The sequence below is a fragment of the Lonchura striata genome, chromosome 9, assembly GCF_046129695.1.
Source record: "Lonchura striata isolate bLonStr1 chromosome 9, bLonStr1.mat, whole genome shotgun sequence".
NCBI classification, from domain to species: domain Eukaryota; kingdom Metazoa; phylum Chordata; class Aves; order Passeriformes; family Estrildidae; genus Lonchura; species Lonchura striata.
Window position 1 is genome coordinate 10,906,964 of NC_134611.1, and position 22,164 is coordinate 10,929,127.

The 22,164-nt window shown below is 37.9% G+C and overlaps 1 protein-coding gene across 2 annotated transcripts in view; it reads left to right on the plus strand.

Moving 5' to 3' along the window:
• Positions 1–22,164, plus strand: part of LOC110469882 (BEN domain-containing protein 5) — an 876,525-nt gene that overhangs the window by 207,690 nt on the left and 646,671 nt on the right. For both annotated transcript variants that reach the window (XM_077785357.1, XM_021529103.3), the window contains exon 4: positions 7,360–7,454. In XM_077785357.1, the coding sequence (XP_077641483.1) occupies positions 7,360–7,454 (95 nt within the window). The remainder of the gene's footprint in view (positions 1–7,359; positions 7,455–22,164) is intronic.

A 22,164-nucleotide genomic window follows, 5' to 3' on the forward strand; every position in this document is an offset into this window, starting at 1 on the left:
CAGTACCATTGTCATTGCTAGTGCTACTGTCACCTGCTGCCTTGCAGTATTTTGGGTGGGAGTGTTGAGCACTCCACCTGCATGCTTTAAGCTCTACATCACTTTGGTGTCCATCACCAGGATCTAATTTGTTGGGAAGTGCATCCCTTGTTGGTAAGGGAGGCTTTGATTCTGGATCACGGGCTCATCTGGGGCCCAGAGAAGCAGTCTGTGTAGAGTGTGCAGAATGCTCCCATATGAACTTAGTGCCATTTCATGCCCTGCTTTTCAGGACACACTTTATAGCAGTGCTCACAAACATGGGCTTTTGGTTCTTACCATAGCTCCTATATGTGGTGGCTTTTTCTGGCCCTTTCCCTTTTCCAGACTGATCTCATTGTTTTGAAGCCTCCTGTTGACCCTGCATCATGAAGGGGATTTGGACTAGAAAACATTTCATTGGTAGCCTTATCTTTTTATACCACCAAGATGTTACTATTATAACTATTTCAAATCCTACAAAACCTTGTAGCATTTCTTCTCACTAGCTAAATAATTTCTATTAGGAAAAGGAAAATGTAAGTCTTTTCAGCTGCTTCCTCTTGAGGGATGTAAGATATCCGCAAATTTTGCTAACACGTTCCAGAACAGCCAGCTGTTACTATCCACCTGCAGCCATAATATTGATTGAAAAGAATATAGAACCTAAACATGGATAGCTTCTGTAATTATGCAGAATGAGTTTAATACATGATGCTACTTCAAATGTCATCTGGCATGGAATGTGGCATGGAATCTATTAGGAAATAATTTAGCTGGTTGAGAAAGTCTCAGAGAAAGATTATGTACTGTTTTCTTGTATTACTGATTCCTGAAAATATTCATGGATGTGGAAAGAGGCAATGACAAGACCAACGGGGCTCAGGCACCTGTCAGTTAGCAAATAAAAAGTTGTTCTCACATCCCTGTATCACTGCAATTTCCCAGCAATGGAACTGGAAGTGTCTCTTTTGCCAAAATCTGGATATATATTAAGAGATGGGAAATAATAAAAGTATGTGCTTCCCGCCACCAAGCTGATTAAATAAAGATGCCTTTGTTGTTTTTGCAAAAAAATTTTGACCTTTTGCTACAAAGAATGGAAAAAAAAAAATGGCAAGAAGGTTTTAGCTTCAAACCTGTTTTAAATAACTCTGTAGCCTGGTTATATGCCTTGTCAGGACTTGTGCTATTTTCTTTCTGATGAATCAACACAATTCAATATATGTCTTGTGACACATTTGCAATTCTATTGGAGATTTTGGCCCAAGGGAGCAAGGAACAGGAGTCAGTCTAATTACACAACTGCTGGCTTTCCAAATGGACATTTCTGAGTTTTCAATTGAAAGTGTCAGATTATTGATGTTCAGATGAAAAGTTAGAACAGAAAGCTTACTTATGATTGCAAGAGAACAATACTGCTATTCTGTTCAGTGAAAAAGTTTCTGTTTTTCCAAAAAAAAATAAGTTGAGTTGGGAAAACTTAGAGTGACTCTTGCTCTCATAATTTTCAAGTCCAACAGGTCACACAGAGAAGCCAGGTTAGTAGTCAGCCCACAGCATGGGATTACACAGGGAATAGCAATTCCTCTGTAAATCCTTCCAAAAGCTTTCTGCTGGAAGAGGGTCTTCTCCACAGTTTTCTCCTGCCATAGAACCTAGTGAGGTAAAAGTGAAATTCCAATGGGGAAAGACCTACTGTCTTGCACAGGTCTTACACCTCCTGTGGGTCTATGCCTCAGCATATTAATTTGAGGGCAAAGAAAGGACTGCCAGAAAGGACAGATAACTGGGCAAATGCCTAAACTAGTAATTTGTAAAAGTATTTTTTGCCATTGACACACCTGAAATACATTCATACAGCTTAAGTGTGCTGGGCTGGCATCAAACCCAAGAACGTCTCCCACACACAGACAAATACCACAATAAAGCCTAAACTAATTTAATAGTTAGCAAAGCATTATATCAGAGGTGTTGGTGTATTAAGATCCTTTGGGTCTCTTTTTAATGTTGCTCTTTGCAACATCCCAGGCTTCAACATTCCTCTCTTTCAAGTAACTAAATGAAGATCTCTACCAAGGGAAAAACACTAATAATTCACAAAATACATTTGCTGTGTCACTTTCCTAAAATTTTCTTGTGTTGTAAAGACTCGACAATTTCCAGTTAACAAGACACAGGTGCAGCTCTCAGTGGTCCCCAGCATCCTCCTCCCTCTGAAAGTGAGAATTTATGTTCCCCTCCTGAGCATCAGCAGGTTTTGAAAGCTCCTTAGCTGAAGAGAAAAAGGCTAAATGCTGTCATTATTAAAAACTTTTCCATTTGAAAGGACAAGTGTTCCTACAAAGGGAAAAGAAAAGCATGGCTTATTTTAAAATGTTAGCAGTAATGAATGATTTAAATTTGAAAAGGTCAGAAAAACGCTATTTGTAAGTTCTCATTGGGGATTTTGCACCAACCTGACTGTTATATTATTTGTTTTCTTCAACATTGATAACAGTTGCAGGTGACACTTTTTTCTTGCCATTTGGAAGTCCCTCCAGTGTAATTTATTTTTGTACAGCTTTGTATAAGGTGCTTTGTCAGAAAAGATCCTAAAGACCATCTGACTCAAATACCGAAATGCTACAGTATTTTTGGTGAGCAGGCAGCAATCCCGTGTTGCCACTTTCTCATAGTCATAAATGGTGTCTCAAAACCTCACAAGTCATGAGTTTGGTTCATTTTTCTTTCTTTTTGGTATTTTTTTCTCTTTCTCTTCTTCTGAAGTAGATCTGCCCTTTAAATGGATGAAAACTTACATCTTTACTGTTAAAAAAAAAAAAAAGGAAAGAATAATCAAGAATCTTGCCAAGGCAAGAACCCAACTCAAAAAAAGGTGCAGGTTTCAGGAATTCACAAAACACTGTAATATCTACAGGAGAGGAAAGCAAGATCAATCAGCATAAGCGAGGCAGAACCCCATGGTATCCACCACCTTTGGATCTTTAATGTTCATTCAAAGCACAAAAGCTCCAGCTTAATTTCAGCTGAAAGGTCTTAATAGTAATACTTAGTGCCCAGCTGTCTTATTTTGGCTGGTTAAATGAAGAAATTGTTTATGACTGACTTCAAACAATTGGTCCCCAGGTGTTTTGATAGCTCATACTGGCAGCATTCAGCATTGTCCACTGAATTGAAATTGTTATGCTATTAATATTAAGTATATTATATAATTTAAAATGTTGAATGTATGTGTGTTACATCAATATTAAGAAGGACTGACACTTCCTACTGCAAACCCTATTTTCAGTTAGTTAAAACTTCTTATACTTGTAATGATTTGACACAAAATTTTCCATGCCAGGTGTCTGCCTCAGGCAGAATTTTGTGGTGTTCTATGGTGTGTTTGTTTTTTTTTTCCCTTTTAATGTCAGCCAGAGCTGCACATTTATTTCTGTGAGCAGCCAGCCAGGGAAAACCATGCAAAATAAACCTGAGAGCCTTTCTGAAGGGACCTAACGTGTCCTTATCCTGGAGGAAGGCACTGAACCTTTGCCAAAGATGTGACTTTCTTTTGGAAACCTGCTTCCTGGAAAACCTACTGAGAGCTGGGTGAGCCCTGTGCTCCCACCAGCCTGTTGGAATATGATGCTCAATACAACCAACCACTCTCAGTGCCTTCAGCTCAAACCAAAACCACCCTGCTGTGTGCTTGCCCCCCAAATAACCAGCAGCTCCTTCCAGCTCCAGGAAGGAAAACTGCTGGCAATAAGAAAAAACATGACATATTTCAGCCACCTTTCCTCCTTTTGTTCATGGTTCATCTTTGTCTTTTTTGTGTTAAATACAATAAGCATCCCTTAATACCTGTTTGTGCTTTTAATTCTTGAAATACGTCTGCAAAGGACTATAAGGAAAACTAGACATAAATTCAATTTCTGTGTAAATTTTAAGGCTAAAGGAGGTACCAAGCTTTTCCTTTGTTTTCTGCCCCAATGGTTTTGTTAGCAAGATACCTTCAAATTCAAACTTACTGCCCATGTTATGGAAAGAGGTCGTCTTCCTTCTTCTCTCAGTGGGCAGAACTTGCCTGCCTTGTCTCATGTTCTCCAAAATCTGTCTCAGATTTGGCTGCCCAAGCACAGAGCCTGAGACTACAGCAGTTTTCTTCCCTCATGCTGTGAAGCCACAACACATCCTGGTGCATCCCCAGGAGCGTGGTTTGACTCGGTGCTGTCCTGAGAGGCTTTTCTGCACCATGCCTCTTCCACCTACCCAGAAATTGGAGATCAGTTTGTCAAAATAATGCAATAGATTTAAGATTTTTTCCAGAATCTGAAGTGAGAGCACAGAATTATAATTTCTGGTACAGCATCAGTTTGAATATTGTTTCTTTTAGTGGTATTCATACACTCCCAAATACCCAAGTATTTTTATTGTAAAAATTTTTCTTAGTATTGATTCTGTGGAGACCAGAACAATTTCTAGGGAATTTTAAGTACATTTAATCTAGTTTTATTTCCTTAACTTGACATTTCTTAAATTCTTGAATATGCATTTTGGAGTATCTCAGTTATATTGCTTATAAGATGACAATCTTGTACATCTCTATAACTCGTATAATAATTCAGAATAGTGATAATTTTCTTTCAAAAAGGTGTTTTAACATGTTCAGTTTGTTTCTAGTCCTTTTGCTCTTTACACTGCATAACTGGCGTGTTAAAGGATATAAGTATAGACAGAAATTAGACTAAAAATTAGATTTGTTCAGCAAAACTTTGATTGCTGTATCACAGCCTTTTATGACAACATTCAGTTCAAAGCTGTTTGCATACCTTATTGAGCAAGCTGCATATTTTTCCAGCGTGTGTATCCAGTGTGTATCCTGTAGTCATTACATTTTTGCACACTCCACTGGCTGAGCTGCATGGACTATTTTAACCATCACCAGGAATACTTGACGGAGTTCAGCTGCTCATTTGAGTGCTTTGGTTTGTGTGCTTTATTACTTCAGTGGTGTGTTGATAAAGTTCTGCTCTGTGCTGTTAAATTTTTGGTTCTGCCAATCTCTCTCGGTGCCATGCTGGGGGAATTGCACGCATTGCTGAGCGCTCGAAACGCTATAATCGGCAGTGTTTTGTTAAATGAGCTGCATATTTTTGTTTTTATATACATTGCTTACCCAGTTGTGTACATTTGCCCAACTCATTATACAAAATAAGCTTGATTGGAATAAGAACATTCTCTACCAGCTGTCTGCTCTGAGTCAGTATGTAACAAAATTAGCAACTTTCCCTTTCCAACAGTGACATGATTGCATCCAAAGTTTAAGGCAATTGGTTTGGAGATCTTGTTTGTTTCATTCACTCCATGCAAACATCAAGATTAACAAACCAATTTGTTGCAACTTAATTTGTTTTCAAAAATGTGAACAGAGTTAAGTAACAGAGGAAAATCTGAGCATTCTAATAGAGGGAAATGTTTCCATGTAAAGCATAAAGCATGTATAGACCTGAATACCATTTTCTAACTTAAAGCCATCCATTATAAATGTAAGATGGAAAATAACTAGAGACCTCCCAAAGTGGATATTTCATCTGATAAGCAATATCCTAAATACTTAAAATTACAAACATAAAATTTTGTAAATTTAAGTGCATTCTTTTATACAGAGTTATAAAAATAAGTTCATCTTATGACCATTAGAAAATCTCAAAATATAGGAAAACTCTTGTGCAGGGATATGTAGTTTCCCTACTGGCTTTGGTGCAAAATTGAATTACCACCTTCAAAAAAGTGATTTTCTCAACTTGCTAGCTTTTCATGTCAGTTCTAGTCAAACCTACAGGTTATTTTTAGATTTTGCTTTTACTGATTGGCAGAATTTGCAGCATAGAAGTATGTACTCCCATTCACAAAATCTTCAGCAATACCTTATCTCAAAAAAACTAGTTTAATTTTTCTTGAGTACAGAGCCACTTAGGGCTATGCAGTTACCTGGCTTCCTACCTGCCCCATATGAAAGCATAAATGTGCCTGATTCCTTTTTGTGTCCCACTGCTCATTCCTTTCACTTTAATCTTCTCACTCCCTATTGCCTGAGCAGACTGCCTGGAAGGTCCAGATTTGTTTTTGCAAAGTTTTACATATGAAAGCTTATTGTTTTAGTCAAAAATTGTTAGATTTTTAAACAGTGATCAATCAGTATTTAGGCTTCTCATGGATCACTATGAAGGATGCCAACATTACAATAGTTCTTAAAGAAAAGAATGAATATAATTTTTAGTGCTTTGTCTTCACTTCCACCTTTAAAAAACAAATGTAAAGAGATTCATATAAAATGAATTTATCACTATATTGTGGACTGTTTATAGAAACTAATTTAGACTTCATATTTTGTTTTCTTGGAGTACATCAACACTGGGTATCAAAAGAGTACAACAAATGAGGGATACTGCATTTGCCATCTGAAAACTCAGGGTACTCCATGAGATGAGCTAGATCCAATTTAGACTTTCTTAACAGAGACAGAATAAGTAATTTTGTATGAAATGACTTGAAGCAGACAGATGGTAAGGAAAAAGGTTTTGTCTCTTTTCTCTTGTCTTTCCCCTGCATTAATTTGCTTTCAGTATCAGTCCATTACCCTTAAAAATCTACATTCTACTCTTCCCTTGACCTATTAAATATCATCTTCAGTTTCCCCAAACTTTTAGTTTAAACTAAGATCAGATTTAGAATATTTTCTTATCTATCATATTCAAACAACTCATGGCCATGTGCAATTTCTGTGTAGGTATCCTGTACACTTTTTGCAAAGGAAAATTCTTCCTTTTTCCAGGGAAAAGGAAGAGAATCCAGAGGGATGTGGATGTGGTGCTCAGGGACAGCACTTGACAGTGCTGAATTAATGGTTGGACTTGATCTTGGAAGTCTTTTCCAGCTTCAGCAATTCTATATTTCTATCCTATGGTTCTGTGAAGCAGTTAGAAGGTTTTCACAAGGAATATTACCCCATCTCCCAGCTTTCCATCCACCTCTGTGATGTTAACTGCAGCACACTGGACTAGTTTTTTTTCCTCTGGCTAGGATTCCTACTGAAAAATCAGTGTGCTAAATTAAAAACATATATTTCATATGTATCAATGCAGTGTGAAACAACTTGGACATTTTAAATACCTGGAACAGACAGGATATACATTATCTGAGTCTATGGAGAATAACAATAATTCATGAGGTACACATCTATTGCATATGTTATCTGTGTATATTTTTATGCATCTGGTATAGACAACACATGTCAAAAGTCTTTCAGAATTTATACCTGATGTCTTTTCTTTTCCTTTTTTTCCCCTCCAGAGAGTAATTTTCAATGTTGTCAACTTCAGTAAAACAAAAAGCCTCTACAGAGATGGGATGGCTCCAATGGTGAAATCCACAAGCCGACCAAAATGGTGAGTTATTCTCTCAAAGAATTAATGAGGTTTTGTACCAAAGACTCCATGGCTGAGGAGCACTCTTACCTGAGGGTATGAGAGCCTTGTACAGCAGTGTTGTGAGGACAGGTTCTCTTTGGAGCAGATGTGAATGTGGATTCTGGAGGCCCCTCGTAGTGTCTTGTTTCAGGTGCCGTGACTGAAGGGATGTCCATTTGAGCAAACTGAGCAGTCAGGGCTTGGGGAAAATTGTTTTTCAGTGACTGTCCAGTTCTTAGGACAGCAATTGTACCATTTTTGGCCTGCATTAATCTCCAAAAGAACCCCTGCAAATATTATGGGACATGGACTGGGGTTGGTCTGGTTTTTAAAAGCTTCTTGGAATCGTTCTGCCTATTTTGGGGTGTCTGGAGTTTGGTGGAGGAATGTGAGCTCTCCCAAGTGAGTTGACCTCATCTGAATGAGCAGTGCCCGGTCTAAGGCAGAGGGAGGCCAACCAACCTCATCATCTACATGAAACGTACAAGATGGGAGCTCGTGTGCATATTAAACATGTGGATACCCATATAGATTGTTCATTTTCTCAAAGTAAATGTAATGAAACATCTACTGTGAATAATAATATGTAAATCTAGTGAGTCTGAATGCATGCAAGACTCCCAAGAATTATTTGATTTGCCTTTGCCAGGAGACTTGTTTGAATATGGATAGTGAGGTTAGGCCAGAGGTGTACAGTAAGTTATTCTTGTCAGCCTTCCCAGCTGCTACTTTTTATTGGTTAATTAGTAATACATTTGATCAAGCTGGACATTATCTGGGCTTTATGAATATATCTTTCTTAAATGCTTCAACTGTCACAAATTTTCCACTCACAAGATGGAAATGGTGGTCATAAGAGTGTTCTCATTGTGTGGCTTCCTCTTCATAAGACCAACAGAACGGATATTTGGCTTTTTGTCTAGATAAGGTCATATGAACAAGAAGACTATCTCATAGTACAGTTAGTGGATTGAGTCAATTCCAGCTCAATAGGAACATGTAATGACATTGAAAATTAATTTAAAAAATCCATTGCATTTAGTGTTTTTGTAGCAAAAGCCATGTTAATTGTGTTTACTATTTAACTTCAGAAAAATCTTTTGGGGCATTTCAGGGCCACATTTATCAAACATATTTTAATCATCTTTCAAAATCTTTTGCTTCTCTCACTGGGGTCTGGTAGTTGCAGCTAAGTGAATTGTGTTTTAAGTTTATCTATAAATCAGATATTGCTTTCATACAAATTTTATGCCTTACTTTGGTTTCAAATTAAAGTGTAAATCTTACAAAACAATGCAAAATGGACTTATTTTTTTTAGACTACAGGCTCCTTCACTATTTTTAAAACAGATTTCTCTTCAATTTCCCCAGAGATCTATTTATTTTTGTGTTTTATATTTTTAGAGGATGCATTTTGCTCCCATGAAAGTGAGGAATGAATAACATTGCCTGAAGCCAGGCACAGTGTAGGCAGCAGGTGCTGAGCAGCTTCCTTTTACAGGGCTACTACCACATTTTAATCCTGTTTCAAAAATTCAAGATGTAATTTTTTTTCTTTAAAAAGATGATTATTCTATTAAGATATTTTTATTTTTTCCTAATAGTCTGCATATAAAAACATCTTGCTCTGCTTTGAAGGTGCACATTAATTCATACTGTTATCAGGGACCTTAGTGATATTGGGGTCTACTCAGTATAATTTTCTGTCTTGATTTTAATAGGATTTATGCATGTGTTTGCCAAGTGGGAAAACATATATATTATTTTTGGATATATGAGCTCTATCAGGGCTGTCTTCCATTTGGATTACGCCTTTCACAGTTACCTCTGTATCTGTTTCCATGGCATTCTAGTGCAACCTGTAAACAAAATTTTCTCTTTCTCTGTTTGCTGAAATAGGATTTGCCAGTTCTTGCAGCTGCTATTGCAGCACACAGGTGGCTGTGGTCCTTGAACACGAGCAGGGCAATATCCAGCTGCATTGATTGGCTCCTGTTTGATGTTTTGTATGTATTAGTCTTGTAAGCAATAATGGATCATTCAATGCTGCAAAAGTGCTGAGCTCTACACGAGGGGAAGGAATGTGTGGAAGGAAACTATTGGAACTCTCCACCTCATATTAGGGTTTATGTCAGCCTAGCAGTTTAGTGGACACAATGCAATTAAATTAGAAAATTATATATTAACTACGAAAAGCTGAAGAAACTCTAAAGGTTTTAAAATCCAGTTAAAAGGAAGATTACCAGTAGCCATGGGCTACAAATACTCTGTAGCTCAGACTTCATCTCTGAATTCCTCTGTATGAAAGATTTGGGGAATTAATTATTATTGTGCCTACCTGTGGAGGCATTTGTTCTGTACCAAAATTCAACCAGCTTCCTCTGGCCACACTGATAGGCACAGCTCTGTGTCACACATAGCTATTCCACTCCCTTTTTAGATAGTCAGTTTTGATTTTAGATGATAAAGTGCCTGTTTTCCTTTTTGCATTTGAGAGGCATAGGTACATTATCCCTCTTAATAACAGATGTTCAAGCCCAAGTTATGGCTTTTTGATTTAAATGAAAACTCCTCCTATATTCAGGCTAGAATTTTACTGTATTGCTCACCAACCCCTGCATATCAAAAGTAGATTGGCCTCCAGGGACTGTGAATTTTAATATTTGTTTTGAATGTGGTTATGCAAACATGGCTCCGAGCTTTGCAACACTTTGTGAGTTTGATTCTTGACTCTGGAACAAATTGCTGCCAAGTGCTCTTGAAGTAGAGAGTGTGTCAAACAGAGATCAACGTTTTTGACCTGTATTCTCTTGCCCTGTGGGGTAAGATCTTTAAATGCAGACAGCATCAAGGTTCAGCTCAGTGTTACTGATGTAAATGGAGTCTATCACTGTCATCAAAGCACTCCATGTGGACACAGATGTTCTGGTGTTGACATATTCTTCTCTTTTGAAGCAAGGCCAAACATTTCCAGTAATGAGCTACTGGAAAAGAGGAAGCAGTAGGGATATCCTTGAGGGATAAGGAAAATATAGGTTTCACTGTAAAGAAAAAAGATTTCTTAAAAAAAAAAATTAAAGCCTGGAAAAAAATCCTGATTGAAATGATCTATATGTTTTTCCCACACATAGCCATGGACACTAAATAGTAAGGGATTGTATCAGTTGAATCAAATTGCACTGCATTGAAGCACAGGTCACATATAGAAATACAGCATTGTGTCACACCTTGTGACATCAGTTGCATTCCATAGCAGAATGAACAAGATAAAACTCAAGATTTCTTTACAAACCAAGGAAATGAGCCATGTCACTTTAACATTTTGCTTAAAATTAACTTTTTCAGCTATACTGCACCAAGATTTTAGAGAATTGGAGGGTATTTTAAAATGAAAAATTACTATATATAAATTTTTAATATAAAACCTCAGTATCATAGAGACCTGTCCTGATTTGCCTGTGTCTATTTTTCCTGTTTAGTGAATGTGAAGAATTTGAAGTGAGATGGATTTGAGGAAATTGAATTTTTGCTGTGTTTATGGACTTTATTCTGTAATCTTATTTTTTTTGCCGCTTGATTTAAGTACATTATTTGGTTGCAGTTTCTTAATCATGATTTCACACTAAGAGCTCTTTCTTTAAAAGTAAAGGTAGTTTCTAGAAAAGCCTGCCATGTGGGCAGAGCAGTGGAAGACCATCTAAGTACATATACTGTACCAATTTATTGATTGCACAAAGTTTTACAAGTTTCTCAAAGTTAAATAGAAGAGTGAATTGTTCGAGAGGCAGCAGATTTTCCAAATGATGAAGTGAGCAAATATTCCCTTTGGGCAGAGAACAGCTATAACTCTTGATTATTCAGTGTGAGCATTGCCTCATTGGGGACATTAGTTTTTCAAATTGTGCTAATCTTTTAAAAGTAACAACTGGCCACTCATCACCTTAGGTATTTCAGCAAGATCATGTGCAAAACTCTAATTAGTATTTATAGAACAGCAACTCCTCCCAGTAGAATAGTAGCAGTAGCTGGCAAATATCTGGTTGACACCTGTTAAGTCTTTAGACATCCATTGTATTTTATTCTGCATTTCAAATGAGCAGAGAGCAGTAGGTGAAGTCCCTATAATTAAGGGATAAAGGATAATAAATAACATGGCTCTTGAGTGGATGAACACAAGGTTAAAGGCTGTTCTGCAGTTTTGATGCTGTATTTCAGGAACTGTTTGTAAGTAACCATGCTAGCTAAAATATTATTGAGCCTTCAGCATAAGGAGGATTTATGTCTAGATCTAAATGTGTTTTGTTTACAATGTCAGATTCCAAACTGCTTCTTGGCAAAGCAGTTGCTTTCTTCCCTGTCTTTTATCTCACTCAGCAGTGATGGCTTTTAACTGGGTAGCTCCCTTCCCCAGCAAGCACTCTGCTACCTCTGCTGCTAAAACATCTACTGCTAAATGCTCACAACACATTGCTTCTGAAGCGTTTTTCTTTCCCAGCAAACCTGGAAGCACAGAAAAACTTCTGGGTAATTAATTCAAATTTGAATCTGTATGTATCTTGGTAAATATTTTCATGATGAGGAATTTTGGTAGACATCAAGAAAAGCAATGTAAGTTTTATGAACAATACTCCCATATGTTCCATTCATCAGAAGGGGACAAGTCTGAGAAAATCTGAATTTTGAGTAGCTAAAATGTGTTGCTTCTTGCCAAGTTTCTTTAACATTTGTGTCTACAATGCAGTGTTACAATCACTACCATGTCTACCAGGCTGCATTATACATTCTGAGACTTTCAGCAGCATTTTTAGTATGTATTTATATATCTTTAGCCATAAGATAAGCTGTTTGTGAAATGAGCTGTCATTTGTGGTGAAACAGTTTGAGAATAAAGCACTAAATATATATATAGCTTGCTAATCTGAAAGACTAAATTTGCTTACTATAAAATATGTAGCAGGCTGGGGCTAGTGATAACATCACCTGAATTTAGGTGAAGAAGATGAACAAGCTGTTAGCATTACCTGATTCCTTCCTTGGCCTATTTTACAACTTTGGCTACCCTTGGAGGTTTGTTCTTTTGCCAGCTCTGTAATGCCATGTGTGCTTGCTCCTGCTTTCCTGAGGGATGTGGTGAGAGTGCTTTTGCAGGCTCAGGAACGTGTCCCGTGGCACAGGTGGGTGTTGATGCAGCCCCTGCCAGGTGCAGCTCCAGCTCCTCAGAGCTGCTCCCTCCCTCATCCTGGTGCAGTTCTGCACAGGAGCACCAGGATGGGAGTGGGCCCAGGGTAAAACCAAACTTTAAACGAAGAGAAAGAAGACTTAATCTTGGTCAGGGTCATCGCAGAGATCCAAAATCAGCTGTACAGCTCCAACCACAGGAGCAGCAAGGGAGTTGGGAATAAGTGCCTGAATCAGGGACAAGGGAATGGGGGTAGCAGCTCCCACAAAAATTCCTTGAGAATTGTCTGTGGAAGCACAGTCTTCATTTCAATAACTTGTAGCATTTTATTTGGAGAAAATAGGGAGAAAGGTATTTCAGTATCGACCGTTTGAAATCCCGCGTTGAGTGAAAAGCAGTTTTGTGTGGTCTTAGTGCAGCTCTTTGGAAGAAAATAGGATCATTTTAGACAGGTTTCAGGTTGGCATGTAAAGTGAAATAACTGCCAATCCCTGGGTAAATTAATGTTTGTGTGCATCTTGCAAAATAACAAAAGAAACAGCTCTAAGTACTCTACAAACCTATAAAAGAAACACACTCCCTCTTTCCCAGCCCAGCAAAGGTGGTTATTCCTGGAAGTAGAAAGGAGATTCCATATCACAGTTATTAACAACAGCTTTGGTGGAAATAGAGGAGAGATTATATTCTGCTGAAACACTGTATGAGTCAGATCCCAAAATTAATGTGTTTATTGTGTAGATTAAATGGGATTTGTGTCAAGAAAGTAAGTTACATTTTATTGGAGGGATACTTCACTGCAAATTTAAGATGGAATTATATTGGAGAAATCTAATAACAAAGAAATTAATATAAAGAAAGGCAAATGAGTTTTAGGATTCAAAGAGAAAATGATGAAGAAGTTCCACAGCTGCTATGCCATCATGAAAAACCCTAGCTGTTTTATATGTATGTGAGTGTTTCCTCATCATTTATCTAACTGATCTCCTATAAATCAATTTATTTAGATTACAGCAGAGTCAAAAGGCCCCAGCCAGGATCAAGACTTATTGTGCTTAGTGCTGTGGAAACATATAAACAGACAAAGTCCTTTTCTAAAGTTGTGAAAATTTTATGATTGATTTCAGTAAGAGCAAAGTTAGGCCAATACTGAGCACTTCTGAAAATTCCATCCTTAAAGATTTATTCCAAGCAGTAACTGTTTAAAAAATGACATACTGCTTACATAAGAGTCTAAATATTTGATGGTTATAGTATTTACATCTAAAACACCAGAGGCTATGTGCTTTAATACCTCAATCTGTTTCCCATATACTCTGTCAACATGAGTTCCCTGCATTGATTGAGGGCACTCTGTGATCCCTAAGGTTGTATTCATGAAAGGTTACCCTTGGTACTATTTTATTCATGAAAGGTTTGAAGCACATAGGAAACAAATGGGTTTGTTCCTGTTAGGTGCATTTTTGTCATCTATAAATACTTAATTACTGGGGTTCTGATGAGAAATTCAAAAAATCTTAAAAGTATACTGTTGTGTGAAAAGAGCTCCCCATCACTGGTGCAAACCACAATGAAATTTGCAGTTGGGAGATTTTGTGGCAGTTTAAAACAACTGAATTGTAGGTTTTTCCCACTACAGTCCATGGTATTGAGTTTAATAGCTGCAAAATATGACCAGAGTTGTACATTATATCCCATCCTGGAACAGGTCATTCTCTCTCCTCAGGTGATGGGCATTTGGTGGAACTGATTGCATGAAAAGTGTTCACAGAACTGGGTCCCTAACCTTGGCAGGTTTAACAAAAAGTACATAAAATTGAAGCTTTTTTTTTCCCCTGAAATGAGTCTGTAAGTTAGATAAATATGGGCAGCACTGAGCTCAAAGTAGAGTCAAACTACCAAGAGGACATTGCAGCTTTTCATTGCAATTTTATACTTTGGACTAATGGAGTGAAGCAGAATGAAAATCACCTCTGTTAAGAATGGCATTTATCAGCTGTAAGTACTTAGTAGTAAGAGCTCTACACAGACAAAGCTGAGTGTCACCAAGAAATGTACTTGAAAATCAGACTGTTAACACAAGACTACACAAATAAGAGCCAAAAACTGTAATCAGAAAATGTAACATCTCTTTAAGAATCTTTTAATGGTCTGAAGAGTGCTAGACAAGTTGAATTTAACAAGATGTAATAACCTATGACATAATATAATTGAGAATGCACCAGGACGCAGCACAGTCAGGTTAAATTTTGGCTTTCCTTCACTTAGTCTTGCAACTTTAAAGATCTTTCAACACAGGTTTTTAAAAATACATAGTCCTGTTTAAATTTACATATGACATAAAAGTGTAGAATGTGCAATACATCAGAAATACAATTCTAAGCAAAGTTAGGGATGAAACATCCAGCCTAATATTTTTAAATATTTGTTCAAATCATTAGCAAGAAAGTTTTTTATTAATTTCCTGTGAAGAAACAATGTTGAGTGCAGAGGAAAAGGTGTGAACTTCTGATAAAAGTGAGACTGTTACCAGGCGCTTGCCTTATATTCGAGGTGCCATGGTAAAAGTCAAAGCAATGAGTTCAATTTCTCTTTTAATAGAAAATAAAATAGAAGAAAAAACCATTTTGCTGTACTGTGGAAATTGAGAACTGTAGAGAAAATAAGCAGTAAATAAGTATGGCAAGTGATAATGCAGGATCAGAACATTAAAATAATAGGTGCTGTATATTGAACTTGGACTCATGGGATTCAAGAGTTGTATACAAACCCAAAAGATAAAAACCTGGGTTTTATGCTGTGATTACTAGGGATAGGATATGAATTAACTTCTGTATGATACGGCACAGGTTTGAGAGAATTAAAAATTAATGATAATACAATAGGGATAAGATCTTTCCTGTATCTCTAGATGCTGAGGCAGTGGTTAAAGTTTGTTTTTAAAACTGCTTCAAGTAGGATTATTGAATTCCAGCTTGAAAGTGAAACTTCGTCTTCCTGCTTCACTATATTAGGCATCTGTGAGATTGAAAACCTAGCAAGAGCTCTCCTGGTGTGATTAGAAAGTATCCAATATTTTTTGGCAGCAAATACTAATTCCAATCATTCTGTCTAGTACTGCTCAGGCAGCACGAGGATAACTGGCTGTCAGATGTTTTGGGTAATGGAAAGGTGAGGCTCCAGGCTCTCAGTGGAAAGCTGGCAGCTTTGCTGACAGTTCCCTGTCTCTGGAAAATCAGAGTGCTGCTGGGGAGGGCAAGGGCTGTGCTGAGAGAGTGATCTGGGCAGTGCTTGGCTGGAACAGCATCCCTTTGGAAACCACGGAATTTTGGTAGAGGTCTGAACAGCACAGTGCTTTCATTACCACCCTCGGGTTTCCTTGCAGGTTCCCTGCCTTTTGCAGGGATGCAGGGCTGCTTTACCTTTATGGGCTCCCAGGGTATTGGGCAGCTGGTCTGGGGCATTTCCCGGTACCTGTGGTGGCATTCCCAGGCTGGACATGCCCACAGCAAGGCCATGGAGGTGGGTGAGGGGTGAGAAGTGCAGGTGGGACATCCAGGTGGGTCAGGGATGGGCAGTGCAGGTGGGACATGAAGGTGGATGAGGGATGGGCAGTGCAGGTGCGAGGGGAGAGCAGAGCAGGTGGGTGGCAGGAGAGCAGTGCAGGTGCCCACCCTCAGGGTGAGCCCATCCCCACCCTCAGGTGGTTCCAAGCAGCCCCTCAGGGCAGCCGGGGGCACTGAGGCAGCAGGGAGCCTCACACATCCCAGCCAGGGAGGGATTCTTCATCTCCTACACTGCAGCAGCATGTGAGTCCCTGCCTGATTTTGTCTTTCAGCCATGATGGGTGTGTGGGAAAAGTTACAAATTTTGACAAAGAAGCCATAAAGTGTTTATTTTTTTCTGGACTACTCTGTTGGAAAGAAAGTGCCCTGCGTGTGTCCGGCTGTGCCCTGGGGGCACCTCCCTTAGGGGCTGCATTGTGCCCTTTTCTAGGCTTATTCTCTGCTTTTTCCCCATTCTGTGCTCTTGCACAGATGCTGCCAAGCCCCGTGAGAGGTTGGCATCCCTGGTGAGAGGATGTGGGACCTGCTGGCACGCCCTGTCCCACCAGAGGTACTGTTGGTGTTGGGCAAGGTGTGCGTGCTCACCCCGCTGCCGCCTGGCCCAAAACAACGGTGCCACGAGAGGCACAGTAACGAGCAGAAAGCTCAAGGATTAGACTTCTATTAAGGTTTGGTTGTTAATTTATTAGGGTCTTGTACCAGCTAACTGGACTAGTAGTTAAATGTCATGATATGGTAAAATTAGTAACTTCCCTAACAGAGAATGTTAAGGCTAATGAGATTGAGAAAGAAAATGGTGTTTCTCTTTGCTTTTTGTTTGAAAGCATCACTGTTTTTAAGCCTTTCTGAGGTGCTGCTGTAAAAAAATGCTGACTTCATTCGGTGGAGAATTCTTTTGGAATTGTTTATTGGAAATATGTGATACCATTTACAAAATTTATAGGCAGGGACATTTCAGCTCAAGATAAAGAGATTCAACTTAAAAAGATAGATTTACCATAGAAAGAAATTGAGGAATATCCAAGTTAAAATAACCTACTGTGCCTTTTAAGATGTGATAAAATCCTCTCCTATTATTTTCCTAGTGGAATTAAGAAACACCAGTACCTCATGGCTTCACAATCAGAAGTGATATAATAATTTAGCTTTGATAAGAAAAATAATTTTTTTCCCCATCTGCTATGGTACTGGTACTTTAATGTTCTTATGGTTGTTTTTTTCAAATGTCATTCAGTCAATGAAAGGGAGTCATGTAGCATGTGTATTTTTCTGTGTAGGTTTTATTAAATGTAATTCCCTGGGCTCTCCTGAGGGACTGTCTCTATCCTGGGGGTACTGGTGGAAAGGAATGTGATGCCAATCCTGCCCAGGAAGTGTTTGGCTTGTTTCAGCTCTGTGAACTTGAGGAATGACTCAGCCAGGGGAAAAGTGCTGCTGCATGTGCAGTCAGAAGGGCTTTGCCTTCAAGAGCAGCTTCTGTAGCTAAAAGCAAAGTAAGTCAAGATAAGTAGGGAAGGAAACACATTCAGATTCACTGAGTGTTAACCCCCGCAGGGAAAAAGCTGATTCTTACTTTGAAAGGAGGAAAAAAAAGGGAGAAATACTGTGTGTGTACCTGGTGAAATGAAGGGGAATTGATTTAGGTGGGGAATTATGGATATAAATAGAGGTTTCTGTATAAGTTAAAAAACAAACAAACAAACAACAAACCCTGTGCTGTGTGTCACACTCTTAAAGATGACATGTTCATGTTAACTGTTACATTCCTGCCTGAAATTTGGGGTTTTTTAAAACCAGAAAATTATTTGCAATCAGGGAATGTTCACCTGGAGGAAATTTCCACAAAAGTGGAAATTTCCCGGCTGATGTGAGGTTCCTTTAAATCAGAAGTTAACATCTCTGTGGCTGCAGTCTTTGACAAGATTCTCAGAGCACAGAAAAGTGAACAGAGCATTCTGGAATTGTCATTTCTAATACTCATCAACTTGTTTCTGTCTGCTGTGAAAGTACAGAAGCCAATAACCTAGATGAATCATAAATGTCTGGGGTGGGTGTTTTGGTATTTTCGTATGGGGATGCTCCTTCAGTTTGTTTCCCTTTCCTTTTCTTTTGGCAAAGAATTCTAAGTTTGCACTAAGGAATTGGGCCTTGCAAACATATCTGGGTAGAAGAAGTGAAGGAGTGGATACAAATGGCAGGAGAATAGTACCCTGGAGTAAAATGTGTGACTGTGCCTGGGGCCTCTGGATAGTGAGATGAAAAAAGGAAATAAATTACATGTTGACTGCAGGTTCTTCTATATAGAAAAGAAACAGCCAACTTAACCATAAGCAAGGATGGTAAACTGTATTTTAGTTCTTAGCAGCTGCTGCACAACAGAACAGAGTGTTTGCATTCACAGTACTGCCACTGTGTGGTTTCCCCTGAAATTCTGCAGGTAAGGAAAACTCTTCTCCAGCAAATTATCAAGACACTCAAAGCAGCACGTAGGTGTGGGAAGGAGAGTGATGGCAGTGAAAATGGCATGGTGCATTTCCAAAGGTTTGCTTTTTTAGTTTTGGTTTTGATTTCAGTTTGCCTTCCTTGAAGGAGGGATTTCATGCTTGAAAAGTTTCTGCCCTCCAAATATAGGTTTTAAGCACAAGCTGACATTTCAATGCCCTAATATTTACAGATGAAACTGAAGGTTTCCTTTTGTTCTTTCTTTCAAAGGTTGGTACACAATTTTAGGTCCAAACCAAACTTGTTATTAGCATTTATTTTGAAGCTTTTAGTTACTGGAAAGTACACTGCAGTGAAGTAAAGATATCCACTGACAGAATCTTGTGCTAACATAAATAAAGGCTGTTTGTAGCTTTAATTTAACATGTAATTAATAAAAGCTATCTCTCTTGAAGACACCAAAAAATGTGAATTAATGTTTAGAAAACCTTCTGGTAAGTGAGGCTGAGATACTTTTTAGCAGATGCACAGCATTTACAAGTATCACTAATATGATCTGCCTGACAGCATGAGCCACATGCATGAGAGCTTAATGATCACTAATGCCTCAATAAAATCTATTTATTGGATTATATTTTTTAAGACATACCTTTAAGTACAGATACTTGATATTTTGAGTTCCAGTTTCAAAATATGCTTCTGTACTCATTTCTCATGTTGGTATCCTAACACTTTGCATTGGGAGGGGATTATAATATCAAAATATAAAAACCACTCTGAACCTAAGTGACATAATACAGGTTTTGTAGTCAAGCAAAAATATAATTTAGGTCAATTTTATTAAAATATAGATACATAAAAATATATCTTGTTACTATTCTAGTGATAAATGAGACTTTAATCTGGACAGTTTTTGAGCAGTACTAATTGTTTACCTTCACTTTGTGCAAGATTCTGCGGAATATCTTTCATCTTTGTTTCAAATGGAACAGTTGTAGTTTTAAAATACTGGTCAACTACTCTTTTATCCTATCTATAGAACTGCAACATTGTAAAATGTCTCTTAATTTTTCCTGTTATATCTAAATATGACTACACATGCCAGAAACAGAAAATCTGGAAGCTAATCATGAACTGCAGTGTCTCTGAGGTTGTTTGACTTCTCTTCCCCTCCTCCTATTTAATACAGGATTTCCTTGAATGTGAGATGTGAACTTCAGAAAGCTGTGCCCTGGAAACAAGTGTGTTAGAGCTGTGAAAATCCAGTAGTATTCAGAAGCTGGTCATGGATTCAGTTACACCATAGTAACCATAAAATAATTATGAAGGTTGTTTTTTTGGTTTCGCAAAGGACCAAAGTTTTTATTCAGTAAGGATGACATCTGTAAGAAATAGGGAATGGAAAAAAACCCATGGTTTTTTCCATTCCCTATTTCCATTCCCTATTTCCATTCCCTATTTCCATATAATGGCACCAGACATGGACTGCCCAAGAGAGCTGAACTTGCTCCCCAGGCCAGTAGCTGAGCTGCCTTGGATGTGGGTAGAGATGAAAGCAATTGACTTGGATGGATAAAATGAAAGTCAACTGAGGTGGAAGGAGAACTTTAAATGCAACTTGTAGTGACTTGATAGGTTTGGAAGAGTTAGGGCAATTCTGGTAAAGTTTTCAGGGTTATATAGTGTGAGGTTGACTTTGGGAACTCGGCCAGCAATAGCAAAGTGGTTGTAATGTTTTGCTGTTTTCTGCTCAGAGTCCCATCCCAAGATAGAAGATCTAACTAGTGTTTATTATCACATTTTACAGGAGGAGAGATAAAGGCAAAAGATAATAGATTTTTTTTTTTCAAGGTCATTGTAAGAAACAGCTTAGGCACAACCTCAGAATTTTTTCATTTTATTTGTTTCTCAGTTCAGTGATCTGCAAGCAGTAAAAATCTAGTGCCAAATTTACTACATTATACTGTTACATTATTACCTTAAAATTTCATGGCATACATAGATGGCTGTAAGCAGGTCCAACTTGGGTTCTGAGGCTTACTTATTTTGGTTTTTTTCAGTGATTTTTTTTTTTTGTTTAAAATCCCAGGGAAAGCTTGAAAGTTTCCAGGATTTCAGATTTCAGAAAGTGGTTTGTTCTTTTTTCATAAGCATATTACTGATCCTAGCAGATTTATCACACCTTATTAGTTATAAAGGAATATTTATACTCTTTTCTTATCATCTGAGAGCTAGAATTTCCCTCACAATATTTACAAGTTATCTCTTGCTAGATTACTGGAAAAGAAATCACCCTTCATCACCTCAGAATACTTGCAATTTTTTTTAATTTTTCAAAGCTGTCTAAAAATACATCCAGACACTCCAAGCTAAGCAACAGAAAGGCTTCCCATAAGTTCCAGAACAATTAAACTCGGTGCTCCCTTCTAAATAAACCATGTGCTGGGTCAGGAGGGGCAGCCTCTTTAGCCCCACTGTTTGCAAAATGTTCTGCTGGAGCCCTGCACAGGTTTGAAGTTTTTCTCAGGTCTAACTGCCAGAAAAAAACCCACTGCACATGGTATTAAATTTAGCTTTTAGAAGTTTTTCCAACTAAGTTTGAACTGCTGAAATGAAGGTTCATAACACAAAGGTTGTCATACCCTTTGTGCAAATGGTGCCCTTATAATGTGGCGTATTAAATATTTAACATAGTTTGCAGCAGATAAAAAGCAATTTTGTTTAATTTTTCCTAAATATTAATGCTATCAGGCATCTTAATCCTTTCATTATAACAAAAATTTGTTCAAGCTCATTCTTATTAAACATTTTCTAATTTATAATGATATGGATGTTTTTCTTCTGATCCTAATAATTAAGGCCAAAATGCCATTGTAAAGAAAAAAATGTGAGAGCTGGGAGGGGGAATCTTCACTGGTATATTGGGAAGAATTGTAGGCTAGAAAAATAGCTTTATTTTACACAAGGATACAAAAGACAATGCCTATCTCTCAAGTAATCCAGCTCCAAGTTTTGGGTCAGTTGCCAAGGAATGAAATGGAATACCTGCAAAACACTCAGTGAAATGACCTAGAAAATAATGTATAAAGAGGTTGCCAGTCACTTCTGAGTGAGGACCATTCTTCCATCTCTATCTCTGAACTGCAGGAAAATAAATAAAATTTTGTGAATTGGAATTAGTTTCAAATCAACTTTTCTCTGCATCCCAGAACAAAAATGTAGTCAGCAATTATTTATAATGCTAATTAAAGACCTGTTCTAACAGGGTTACTGGAGGCTGAAAGCCCTTGATACGACAGCACATGATTTCCATAACCACCCATTGGCATTCAAAGACAGTATAAATGTAGGGGAAGAGTAGGAACAATGAGAAAGAAACAACTGTAAGGAAATATTTTTTAGAAATTGAATATATTTAGGTGATGTTATACTCTAAGCAGTCTGATATTGCTTCACTAATTGCAGTAAAACTACAGCTGAAAAAAGGGGGACTGTGGCCCATTTT